General features: G+C 40.7%; 1 protein-coding gene across 1 annotated transcript in view; it reads right to left on the reverse strand.

Annotated features, from left to right (window-relative positions):
- Positions 1–13,902, reverse strand: part of LOC116312365 (protein sidekick-1) — a 262,760-nt gene that overhangs the window by 116,340 nt on the left and 132,518 nt on the right. Inside the window, exon 5 of the mRNA XM_031729765.2 lies at positions 12,366–12,499. Within this exon, the coding sequence (XP_031585625.2) occupies positions 12,366–12,499 (134 nt within the window). The remainder of the gene's footprint in view (positions 1–12,365; positions 12,500–13,902) is intronic.

Genomic DNA, 13,902 nt, shown 5'->3' on the forward strand with positions numbered 1-13,902 from the left:
AAAGAAAAGAATCAAGGTGTTGCGATGGTCCTATGCTCATATGCTGTGGTGGGACCTTAAGAGACCTGTCCCTAAATAAACATCAATAAACTGAAGAAAAAGACGAGTAGGCCAAAATTCCTCCACAACAATGAGAGACTGATAGAGCCAAGCAGAAAATGAATACTTTAAATTATTGCTGCTAAATGTGGTTTTATAAACTGATCTGTAAAACCTTGAAAGTGAAAGAAGGTCACTCTATTTTCACTTCACTGTATCTGTGCTCGTGCGCAGCAGTGCACAAATCTGATTCTGAAGCTGGATAAATAGCTGGATCTGGCGTCTTTGCAAATGGACTGCTTTATAGGCCTGATCTATTCAATACGGTTCTATTATTCTGCGTTTTCATCTATATGTCATTTGATGCTAGGTCCTTCCATAAGATGAGCTCATAGATTTGGCATAGTGAGCAGTCAGTAGTTTGCATTTCACACTCGCCACGCCAACAAGTTGTGTTTGCTTATTTACAGTAGTTTGTAACCTAATTGTGATTTAACAACAAAAGATGGCGACGTCAACGATGCCTTTCTCAGTCAACTTCCCTCCTCTCCCCTCTCTGTCTCTCTCCTTTTTTCATTTTGTTTGGTTAGTGTTTGCACATGGTGAGAAACACTTACAGTAACAATGTGTCATCAGCTCGAGTAATGTTATCTTCAGCTGTCTATTGTCTGCTCTGCTCTGTGTGTGTGCGTGTGTGCGCAGAAGGGCACACGCAATGAAACAAAGAGCAGAGGAGAGGAGCGATAATAGCACAACTGGAAATGTCAGCATGCATTTTTACATTTCTATATAGCCGGTTATTTTTTTCAAGGCAATGTTGTTGTTCCTTACAGGCAGAATAACGATTCCCAGTCTCTTCCTTACAGTGAGTAATGCAACTTAATTGAATACTGGCATCAGAACTGTACTTGAAATCAGCCAATAACCAAAGCCAGAGTGTCTGTATCGGCATCTGGACTGAGAAAGTCAGCTCACTTAAGAGTACAATTAATTTCCTTGAGGGAGACCGTACACTCACACAGTATTTGTCCAGCTAGTCAAACTCAATAGTACCTCTGCTACATTTCCACCTATTTTCTCCAAAATAACAATAATTCCTCCATTCCCTCATGTTGCCTGTTCTATTAACACTGCTGCACTTGTTCTTCAATTTAACAAAGAAAATTGTTCCGTCTGCTTCATTCTTGCTCCAAGATACAAACACAGACACACAACAAAAACCCCAGCGCACACACAGGCTAAGCCAAAGTGAGTCACTGTCACAACAAACCCCTGAAATCATAACTCATCGTATTACGGCAACCTTTCTGCACCCAATTGTCCCCAATAAAATCAAAAGCTATCTGCTAAGAGCTAATGTTAGCAGAGCATAAAACATAGTCATTTATTTTTTATATGACTATGTCAACATCTTAATCACTTAAACATCTTTCTAATCCATGTTGGAAGATATATAAAACTATTTTAAAAAGGGACGACTGGGTCCACTGGGCCCCTTCTTAGACTACTCTGGCTAAAGCACTGGGCACTTAAAGGCAAACACACCTACAGTAAATCTAAGTGCTGTCTTGTAGTAAACAGTGTAGGCAGAAACCAGCATCACACTTTAACTTTTAGAGCTTCTGCTCGCTCCTGTTTGTTGGCCTCTTTACCTCCAAAGTATCTGCTTGTTCATTGATTCTTAAAAACTTCTCACATCCAGCGTTTGTGACCTTTTGTCTGTTTGCTTAGTCACTGGACACCTCGCTCACTACTTACTTCTACTGCCTTCCTCTGTGTCTATTGACCATTTTATTAGGAAGAGGGTTTAAAGACCGTATGAGTGGGTGTGCATCTGGAAAATGCTCTGTCAAAGCTGTATACACGGGCATCCATTCTAATCAGCGCCATCATGCTGTAAAACAAGCTTGCAATTAAATCCACAACTAGGTGGAACAAGTAGAGCACAGTTGTTTGTTGTACTGACACAGTCTATGACTCAGTTTCCTGTCCATCCTTCAATCACTCCATCTCTCTGTCTGTACACTTGGGTTTTAATTATAGAAGCACAGAGAAGCCTCATTATGTAGAGAGAGAGGGGGGAGAGTGAGAGAGTAAGAGAAGGGACTGAGAGAGAGAGAGAGAGAGAAATAAGAGGGACAACAGAGGAACCAGACAGAGACGAGATGGGGATCAGGAGAGAGAAATCTGATCCCTTCGCAACTGAAATGTTTCAAATAATAATTCCAGACACAAACTGTCGTAGCAGGAATTAACCAAAAAGCAATGATTCATTAGCCGAGCCCCTTTATCAAAACCACTGAGTATTAGTGCCTATTTGTATGATTATGCATGTGCACGTTACACATCTGTAGACATCAAATTACCTTTCAATACAAACGAGACCATTGTAGTCCTAATACGTCCTCACACAAGGTTAGAGATTTCAAATTAACCCAGCAGGGACATGGTAATAAATCTGTATAAAAGTGCTCAAAGAATAATATGTACAGCATAGTGGTACCCTTACTTCAAGGTTTATATGCTAATAAATAGTTATATAATTCTGTAAAGTGACCTTCACGATGGTTATCTGGTAATATCTCAGTGCCACTGGACAGTATGGTGCTTTTTGATGAGGGTGAAACTGCTGTAACAGACAAACCAGTCAGAGCAACCTAGAAACAACAGTGCATATTGAGGCACGGTTGAGTTATGAATACCTGCTGATAGTAATCTAAGGGTACTGGCGATATCTTGAAACAAGTCTGATCCAAAAGAACTCATCCTCACGACCTAAGTGTGCTAGATCCCAAAGATTGCCTTCTGGAGTCATTCTGGATTAACTTTAACATCAAACTCTATATTTTTCGCAAGGTTAGTTATAATGTTTTAGCTCATCAATGTATAGCTATTAGTCTAGCATGTCACTCTCAATCAAAATATTAACTCTAGTAACTGTTTAATTACATAATATCCTTAAGAATTATTAAAGTATTCTGATTCTGATAAAACTATTGCATTCACATATATGTCTGTTTAAAAGATGTGAAGCCTCAATAAATTAGTTATCCAAATGCCCACTTTAATGCAGAGTAAGTAGAGTGACTGATGAATTCTATACCAATTTCAGTCTAACCACAACTGAAACAAATTTCCTTTATGCTATCTGATATTCGGGTGCAATCACAGATGGTCACAAAGAGGAAAAAATGGAAGTTATTTGGCATTTAAGTGTGAACACACCGCAGGGTCTGAAGCCCATGTGGTGTTCTCTTTTGTCTCCATTTAAAAAAAACCCTTCAAATCAGACATCGTGTCCAGGTGCTGTACCTGTTTGCCTCAAACCAAAGGCAAAATAACAAGACCAAAATAAGAGTCAGTGCCTGATGAAGGCTGACTCCTGGAAAGCTTTGACAAAGCCAGACCGAGGACATGGACACAAGGTACTAAATGCTGTGTATCATAAATCAGAACATGAATATGTTGTTTCTTCTTCTAGTCTACACAACAAGCACCACTACCAGAGAGTTTTCCTGCACAGAGCAATATTTTTAGGAAAAAAGAGATTTTAGATAGTGCTACAAAAAAAACCAAAACAGTGTTATAATACATATTTAAAACATTTTTCTAGTTTTTATTGACTTAAGACTGAGGGATTTCATTATTGGTCAAAAGAAAATGCACTAATTTCTTTCATAGACACCAGAGTCATTGGCGGCTATTTACTATTACCATTGGATTCAGACTATAAAATGCACATGTTAGCTTATCTGCATACGATCTGTTCACTATCCGCACACCATCGAGCCTCCATTTCTCTATATAAGAAATAGGTTCAGCTTGAGGTAAAGTGGAGAAAGTCATGATGTTATAAGACATGTTGCAAGAGAGAAGCCTGTAGAGCTAAGGTAAAAAAGACAGAATAAAGTCCGACTGAAGAAACTGAAAAAACAGCATATGAGGAGGAAGCAACAAAAGGTGCAGTGTTCCAAATTTTTCCACAGAAGTGACACAGTTAAAAAAAGCAAAGCTTGAGCTGAAATAACAGAGATGCTGAATACTCTTTCCCCTGTGACATTCACTGTGGTTCAATAAAGAAAAGAGAGAGAAAGAAAACAAATGCTTTTAAATCAAACTTCATATAAAAATCTAGCAGCCATAAGAAAAATAAGAAAAAGAAACATCTTGTGAGCCCAAAATGAGAAACTCTCCAATGATTGAAAAACATCCATATTGTCCAGCGCCGATGATAAAGTGCCAAAAAATTTGTGATGATATCCAGCATTCCTTAATGAATGATTAAAGATGTGAGTAAACTATCCAAGACAGCCAGGTCTTCTTTATTTGTTTGTATTTTTGGTCTGAGGGACTTCTAAGTTTGTTTTGTAGAATGAAAGTAAATTCAGGTGTGAAAATAGTGATAAATCACAGATTTGTGCAAGCACACTGTTTGTGAATGAGGCCCATCGCCTTCATGACACGTGAACTGATAACGCTTAAGTGTGTAGCCAAGCCTCAGAGGCTCACTCTGAAGAGGAAACTGCACCAAATTACAAAAAAACACTCAAAGTGTCATTTCTACTGTCAGTCTAAAACCTGTGATTGAAAAACTAGTGGCTATATTTGATAAGTGAGCGATCTGAAGATAATAAACGCATCATCAACAGGCACAACAAGTGGGCTCTGATTGTGGCTAAACACACACGCACACACTACACGGCACCGCCTTCCAGCACTTAACTTGCTATAATTATTACAACACCATCTTATACAAAACCAAATTAAAATTTTCCCATTTATCTAAGAACTGCTGCTGTTGCCAATTATAATCCGCTCTAAAAAGATTCTCCATACAGGAAGTCTTCTGTTGGCTAACAGGAGAAAAACAGGAGAAAAAAAAACCTGTGAAATCTTTGAGCCATTTTTATCTAGCTGTTAAGTAAAGTATACTAGCAGCTGCTTCCAAAATTGCCATATTTTCTGCCAGTAATTAATTAAGAGCAGTCATTTGTGTGGGAGAAGAAGAGAAGCACGGCTTGGTGTCACTGTTCACTGCGTACACCTGTGCTTGTATCACAGGGTGGTGGGTTGTGGCTAAATAGAGTCCAATTTGGCTTTCGTTTTGATTTTTCAGAGGTCACCAGCCAAACAGTCTGACAGAGAGTCGCTACCCCCACAAGTCTGCCTGTATTCGCCTTGCACTCATTTGACTAAAATCGCCTGGGATATATTCCCTAACCGAGGCTAGAAGCTGCAGTCGAAAGCGCGCAGAAGCAGCTTGTGGCACGGATCATTACGCTGCCACCCTGGTTAGAGTGGTTTCCATGGCGTTCCCTGAAGCCTATCAAGGCATGATGCAGCAAAATGCAAAACACCTTGAGCTCATGATGAGAGCTGCAGCAGCCTCACAGCACACAGGGACAGAGGGGATTCTCTGATCTTTCTCTTAAGATTTTAAATGAGGGCTAGCAGGTGTCAGGGTCTGCGACACTATGACACGCTTAAAACACGCACTTGCACACACACACAGACCACTTCACCTCACAAAAACACGAATACACACGCGGGGACTCCAGGGACACAAAAATGCCTCCAATTAGACGCGCCACAGAGCAACCGGGATGGTACTTGGAGCAAACACACACACACAGTTGCTCAGAAACAGTACAGTAGCACACGTGCACAGAAAGATCCACAGCAGGCTCTCGTTTAAGAGTCAGTGATGTGGAAAGGAAACATCTGGAAGAGAAGGAACATGATTACAGAAAGAAACAAATGACACAAAGACACACCCCCTACACAAAAATAACAGCACAAATGTCACCGTGCACACACACTTACACAAGCATTAAATGCTTCAAACCCTCATTTCTTAAAAGCTTTTTTAAAGTGACAGTAACTTTTCTGTCATGTCCCATATGCTGTTTTAAAAGTCCTCACTTTTCTCTCACCTCTTCTCCTCTTTCTACTTTCCCAAATGATACCCTGACTGTATATGCAACTGTGTGTGTGTGTGTGTCTCTCTCTCTCTCTGGGTTATCCTGAGGTCAGCAGAGTCTATTGTTCAGCTTCTGACAAACGCCACTCTGTCATGACTCAGGGCTGCAGGGCGACAAACCCTGTTTGATGGAGGAAGGAGAAAAGAGGATAAATGGTAGAAACGGAGTGATGTAAAACGGCAGACACCAGAGGAGGCTTCAACAGGAGACGTAATCAAACTCAGACAGATTTTTTTCCTTCCAATCACCAAGCCAAGGTAATCAAACTCAGACTCCTACACCCTCTATAATACACACATACAATGAATGATTAAGGCTGTGAAGGGGTATTTCTCACACACACACAACCCAAGCTCCCATCTTCTTCACATCACGGCTTTGTCTTGTCCCCTGTCTTGGAGGTTGTTCTTCCCTATTTGTGCTCTATTTAGCCACATTACAGTACACAGTACTTGAGAGAATCCTTGTTCTTTATTCAGCTGAATCAGTAACACAAATCATTACTGTGCAGAATTCTGAGGCTTCAAAGAAAAAATTTGAAATTTTCAAACAAATCTTTCCAGCTTCTTTGTAATGTAGAGATCATAATTCTGGAAACTTGTCTGGACACTGCAATAACTTCTGCTACTACAGTACTGCTACTACAGAACTCCGAACATTCTATGCATAGAGATTGGTTCACTTACGTGCTTTTGCAGGATGCTTTGTCAAGTCTGAGCTATGCAGTGAGTGATGGCACCAAGGTCGTGTCAGCTTGGAATTGGAGACACAGGCTTTCAACTTATAAGTCAAAGCCTGGTCTTTTGGAGTGGACAGATTTAGAATTAGACAGAGAATTTACAAGCCAGTCTGGGTCTAATGAAAAGATACTATCAATTTCTTTTAGAGACTAAAAGTCAGGACATCTTGGTCTCGACGACTGCATTGATTTTTTTCTTTTTTCTAATCTATGTCTTGCAACTCTCCCAACTTTATTCAAGCGAAGCCCCGAATAACTGGAGCACTTTATTCAAGTGAAGCACTCTGTATGCATGTGATATTCTACGCTATTTTTTGCAGTTCAGCAATTATTAACAAGTGTGACATTTTTATAGAGCAGATAAAGGCAGCTGATCAACTATTGAGCCCAAAGCTGAGATACCATTTAAGGAGCTACAGTAATTATATCAGCATGTACTGCACGCGTCTGCGCCTTTCTCCTTCTTTGTTATCCTGCACTTTTCTTCTCTCTTATAAACTCAGCATACCCTCTTCTCTCCCCAAAATCCTATCTACAAAATCCATACATGTGAGATCAAATGGGTTTTTTTATTGTTTATTTTTTAATCCCACCATATCTAAAATCTGGTGCCATTCCTGTTTCTTTGAGCTGCAAAGGGGATGTCCAGGCATGTCGAGTGTTCCTGTGCACATGCATGTTGTCATGTCTGTGTGTGTGTGTGTGTGTGTGTGTGTGTGTGTGTGTGTGTGTGTGTGTGTGTGTGTGTGTGTGTGTGTGTGTGTGTGTGTGTGTGAGTCTCCCAACGGTGAGTGCGCTCTTTGGGGACGCTGTGCTGCTCTAATGGTCTGATGTACAAATCTACAAAGACCTCGGCTGCTGTGAAATGAGCAGAAGCACAGAGACATGCATACTCTCTTCTGGGCAACAGGGAAATAGAGTGCTGTTCTGACTGACAGCCTAAAGTGTATGTATGTGTAAGTTTGTGTGTGTATGTGTGTGTGTGAAAGTGTGTTAAACAGAAAGCGACAGGTAGTGATGATTGCAGGTATGCATGAAGCTCAAATAATTGAAGTAGGAACGCTGATCTCCTGCCTCTAACAGACATGCCCTGAGGCCATTAGTGTTCATGTTCTCTCTAATGCAAACATACACACGTACACAATGAATCAAGCGTGTGTATGTTGTAAATAATAAAGCAGAGCCACTCAATTGAACCTGACCCCGCCTCCCTGGAGTGACTGTAGAGATGAGAATGTGCTGCGTTGAATGGATATTGACGTGCCACGCGCTCCTTTATGAAATTCAACCTCTGTCAATCTGTCAAGTTCAGTCCACGGCGATAACTGACTGAAAATGTCGTCTCTAACACCATATGTTGTCGGCGGTGATAAAAAGCTCCAGGAGCTGTTTATTTTAGAGGCAGGCTGTACTTCCAGTGATTACAGTGTCTGACCTCTCACCAAGCTGTTGAGCTGCTATCAATTGTGGCTGTTCCAGCTCGACCACGGATGACAGTTACTGCTTTTTATTTTCAGCAGTCTAGGCCACACTTACAGGACAGTGGTCAGGGACATGCAGATAATGGATCTGTCAAGTAGGTAGGGCATGCAGCTGGTTGTCTGACACTTTCCTCGGCCCTTGCAGGCTTTGCGGATTAGCAAAAAGAATTTGAGTGTTGGTCGTGCCACAGCATGAATGTGACAGAAAGGTTTTACAAATGTGACAATATCTTAACTTTTAATGCCTGTTCTTGTGTCCGTGTGTGTGTCTGTGTACGTGTGTGAGTGCAGGGCACACACAAAAAGCTTTCATCAACAGCAGTCCTGACATGAACAGGTTGTTGGTCATATCCTCAGTCTACACCCACATCTCACTTCATTAAGTCTTTCTGTCTCTACCAGTCCTTTTTCTCCCTCGTTCTTGTCTGTTGAGCACAATGCTTGAATCAAAGAAAGAAAGGGGAGAATAGAAAATAGGTACCTCATTTATTCTGCTGAATTTATGAAGAGAAAGACAACATTTTTAGAAATATGACTGACAGCTATGAACTTCTGCCTTCAGATCCTCTACAGGCTGCCTAATGGAAAGAGAAGAGAAAAGAGGGGGAGACAGGAAATGAAGGGAAGCGACAGAACAGGAAATGTAAAGGAAGAGGTGGGAAAATAAGAACAAAGTGGTGGAACACATGAACGAAAACACCATTTGCAAGAGTTCATTCACATGTTCTCTTGTGTCAGTTAACTAGGTTAAGTGTTAAACACTTCATTGACTTAAATTGATGTTTTTTCTCCTTCAAATTTCCTGACAGCAACCCTCGACTCATCTGTGTCATTAACAGGCCCAGTCTCCTTCTCTCTGTGGCTATAATCAGTGGTATCTGTGTGCATTCAATAGCTACATAGTGTTCAAAACTATGCTTAACACCTTTTCTATTTCCAAAACCAACCAAGTGATCAATGTGATGCTTAATGTCAAAAAACAGCCCTGAGCAAAAGAAAAAAGACGAATAAAGATCTGTTATTTCCATGTTTCCTTGCTTGCGCTCTCTAATGTCTTCTCTTTTTCACACCCTGCACGATTTGCATCATTTTACCTCTTTGGTTTGTCCCTGTTTTTATCGAATTCCATGATCTTCTATTTCTTCCCTGTCTCAATAACAAATAACTGAAATATGCTTTTATATAGAAAAAGGCATTTACCCAGAGAATGTTTATTGTAGAAAACACAGTTTTGAACAGAAACACACACACACACACACACACACACACACACACACACACACACACACACACAACCATGCATAGCTGTTTATGGCCGAAGACTGATCAGTGAAACCTAACTATACCCTTACTATTCCTAAAAACGCCCACGGGAGCACTTCACACTGACAGCTGTAACAAGGTACTGTGCCTAAATTTATTTGATTGTGTGTATGTGTTTGATTGTGTGTGTGTGTGTGTGTGTGTGTGTGTGTGTGCGTGCAGTTGTGACAAAGGATGCCAAAGGATACAACCCTGTAAAGAGAATCTAATTAAAACTCTATACAGCCACGAGGGACAGAGCGCTCGCTCCCTCCCTCTCGCTTTCATTTAACCATGGTGAACACTTCAAGTGAAGGACTGTTAGACAGTAGAGTCAATCCTCCAGCCTCCAAGGAGAAGAGATAGAGAGAGAGGCATACAGCAATAAAGTGATTCAGCGATAAAGGCCACGACAGAGACGGGAACACACAGAGAGGCTAAAATCCATCAAACTTTGCAGTTCTTCTGACTGAAGCCTGTTTCCGGAGAAATGAACAAAGAGCTGCTTGTCATTCACAACAGTGAACAGCACACAGCTTGGATATCAGCAATAGTTACTAATGACATTTTGTAAGTGCATGCTGTTTTTACAAGTAAAAGAGCAGTCAAAGCGTGCAGACTCAATGAAGTGACTGGATCAACCACAAACAAAGATCTAACTGTTGTAGATTTTGACAGTCAAGAGGAAGCAAAAAGCTCAAAATAACAAGAAAGCATAGTACAGTAGAGTATACAACACAACTAACACTTCTCATGTTTCAAGGAAACACACATGAACATCAACCAAGTGGAGGGAAAAGCATTTGAAGTAGGAAGATCATGGATAGGGAGGTATGGGAACCCATACAGTCTACACATTACATGTGATCTAAACCCTAAAAGCCAATGCGTGTTTCTTTAAAGTCACTCACCAGACACTTTATTAGGTACACCTGACTAGTACTGGGTTCGACCCTGTTCTGCGTTAACTGTTCCTGACATAGACTCAACAAGTTGCTGGAACCTTTGGTCTTTGGAGATTTTGGTCCATATTGACATAACAGCATCACACAGTTGCTTCAGATTTGTTGGCTGCACATCCATGATGTGAATCTCCTGTTTCACCACATCCCAAAGATGCTCTACTGGACTGATCTGAAACACTATCTGGTGAGTGTGGAGGCCATTTCTGTACAGTGAACTTATTGTTATGTTCAAGAAACCAGTTTGAGTTGACATGGTGCATGATTCTGCTGGAAGCAGCCATCAGACGATGGGTACACTGTGGTCATAAGGGATAAGGGGTCATCAACAGTACTCAGGCTGTGGTGTTTAAATGATCTAGTTGGTACTGAGGGGCCAAAGTGTGCCAAAAAGATTTCACCCATGGCACCAGCCTGAACAGATGGATCCATGTTTTCATGTTGTTTACATCAAGTTATGAACCTATTAAACGACAATCACAAGACAAATTGAGACTCATGAGCAAAAACTTTCTAATTTTCTGTTGTCCAATTTTGCTCATTCCACATTTAGCCTCACTTTCCTCCGTTCCTGTTGTTAGCTGCTGCAGTAACCAATCTGCTTCAAGGTTCGCATCTTGTGCATTCAGAGATGCTCTTCTGCATACATTGGTTGTAACGAGTGGTTATTTGAGTTCTTGTTGCTTTTCTATCAGCTTGAAGCAGTCTGACTGTCCTTCTTTAACCTCGGACATTAACTACTCACTTAATATTTTAAGCCTTTTCTCTGTCAGTCCCAGTAGATCAGCAGTTCCTGAAATTCTGAGACCAGCCAATCTGGCACCAACATTCAAAGTCAGTTAACTCACATTTCTTCACCATTCTGATGCTCCATTTGTGCTTCAGCAGGTTATCCACACCATGACTACATGCCTAAATGCACTGAATTGCTTTTGTGGTTGGCTAAATAGATATTTGCATTAATGAGCGGTTGAACAACAAAGTGGCTGGTGAGTGTAGTACACACTGTATGACTTTACGTGACTGAGACAGATTTCCTTTCGGACCAAAAGTTGGCAACCCTCCAAATTTTCAAAGCTTTAAGTCCATCAAATATCTTATCAAATTATGTCTCTCTTGCTTGTTGTCATGGCAAAGGCCAAAACAGAGATCTATTATTGGTTCCTGATCTCTCTACAAGCAGGTTCCTCCCTACTAGGAACCAAAACATGTAAGACTCATTAAAAATCACTCTGTGATGGTGAGTTTATTTGTTGTTGAGCTTCACCATGTGAGTGGTGATGCTTCTCTAATAAAACTCCTGCCGGCTGCATTATGGTAATTTTTGGTTGCTGGAATCGCTAATTTGAGATTTTAATAATCAAATCAATAATTCAAGCATCTCTACTTAATGATGAGCCAAGACCTCCAGCATTTTAGTTTGCAAATAATAATGTGTGCACAAGTACGTTGTTTCTGTGATGTGTCAGATATGTCTTTAATCATCTCTTCATATCTTTTGCAGCTCATTTTCAGGTTTAGTAATTAGCCTGACACTCAAAACTGTCTTTTCTATCAATCAAAGGGAGCTATGTTCTGTAAAAGGGATTCAGGTTTATCCACACCACAGAAGACCACAGAAAACCTAATGAAGCCCCGCCCCCCCAACAGAAAAAAAGAGCTGAAATAAAATCAAATAGGAATTATTCAGGAAATAAAATGGGCGTATTTGAGGGACTGAAATATGCTGGATGGTTTGACTGTAGACCAAACTAATGCTAATACTGAGCATAGTGTTTACCAGATGGGCTGTTTGCTCTTTTATTAAATACAAATTTAACACGTTTTTTATAATCACAATCTTTTATTTATTTATTTTTACCTGAGATGCTCAGGTAGACAGCAGGACTCGTCACAGTCTCGCCGGTCAGCTCATTCACCGCCTCTACATGATAACGTCCGGCGTCCGTTGCAGCGGTTGCCAAGACAACCAGCTGATTGTCCAAAGTGATTGTTCTGCAGGGAACAAATAAGACACACAGAGAACAAGAGTTTAGAAAACACAACAATGCACTCCCAAAGCAAAACATGCCTCCTTCCAGCACTGCTCCGTCTCAGACAGGAACACTGCTCAAACTAAGACTCTGTCAAGAGAAGAGTATTTGGTACATGGATCATTTGGAATTCATAATGGGGGAGGGAAACATTGAATACAAGCATCAGAAAGGAAAGAGGATTCAGAGAGCTTAAATAAATCTCTCCTCCTGTCTCAGATTGATATGTAGCTCATTTTGTGTATCTTTCATTCTCTTTGCCACTCTCACTGTTTGTGTATTGTCTTCTGTTCTTCCTTCTTCACACTGATCCATCCTCATTTCCCCACATAGCAGCAGCAATCAATATGCCACAAACATGCAGCGCGCCGGTACACAAGCACACACGATCACAAACACGCAAAATCTAAAAGTGTTCTTACTTGAGCACACAGAGACTCACTTACAAAGAGATTTTGCGTTGCTGTTGCCTTTCAGGAGATCATAATGGGAAGAACTGACTTTGGAGGGTGATGTTGTGGGAGAGATGCTAACAGAAAATATTTTCGTTGCACTCAGATTTCGAAGGCGTTTGAACTCGTCTGCTTGGCAACAGATGCCGCCAGGCAGGAAACACAGGATGATGTTTTTAGTGATGCTACTGGTGTTTTCAGCATGTCAGAGGATGGAAACTCCCCCCCTCCAAACAAAAATATTCAGAGAGCCGAACAATGAAATGAAATCAATAAGATCAAAGCGAGAACAGAGCGCAGTAAAGTTAGACGACTGTCTGTTGTTATTAAACAGTCAGCTTGTTTCTGTAGAGCCTGTGCTGTACAAATACTTCACTGCATTTAAAAAACAGTGAAAGAACAAAAGAAGCTATAACTGTGAACACCGGTTGTTTGAATACTTTATGTATAAGAAGAAGGGCAGTGCTTACATGTGAAAATTAGCCTCTGTCTGTCTGCTTATAAGATATGTGTATTTTTCTGTGGCCATTGTTCAGCAGTGCTGAACTGGCAGCAGTGAATGTGCCCAAAACTCAATCGGCACATTGCCAACTGGAACACAAAACAAAACATGCCACTTATGACAACCTAAATCGATACTATATGAGAGCGAAAGAGGGAAATAAACACAAATATAAGTGCCTCTCATAACTACAAAAAGCACACCTCTTGAAACCTTCCATCTTCTTTCGCCAAACTGTAAACACAAAACCCTATTTTGAAACTAAATTCATAAAACCACTCACTCCTCAGGCAAAATCAAACATAATCTCCCCCAAAACTACTTTATCGTGCTCAAACATGTTTAAAGATCATACACACAGCGAGTGTTAAATAAAAACACTACAGAGCACGTATTGCAAACTACATCAAA

This window comes from Oreochromis aureus, linkage group 6 (assembly GCF_013358895.1).
Source record: "Oreochromis aureus strain Israel breed Guangdong linkage group 6, ZZ_aureus, whole genome shotgun sequence".
NCBI lineage: Eukaryota > Metazoa > Chordata > Actinopteri > Cichliformes > Cichlidae > Oreochromis > Oreochromis aureus.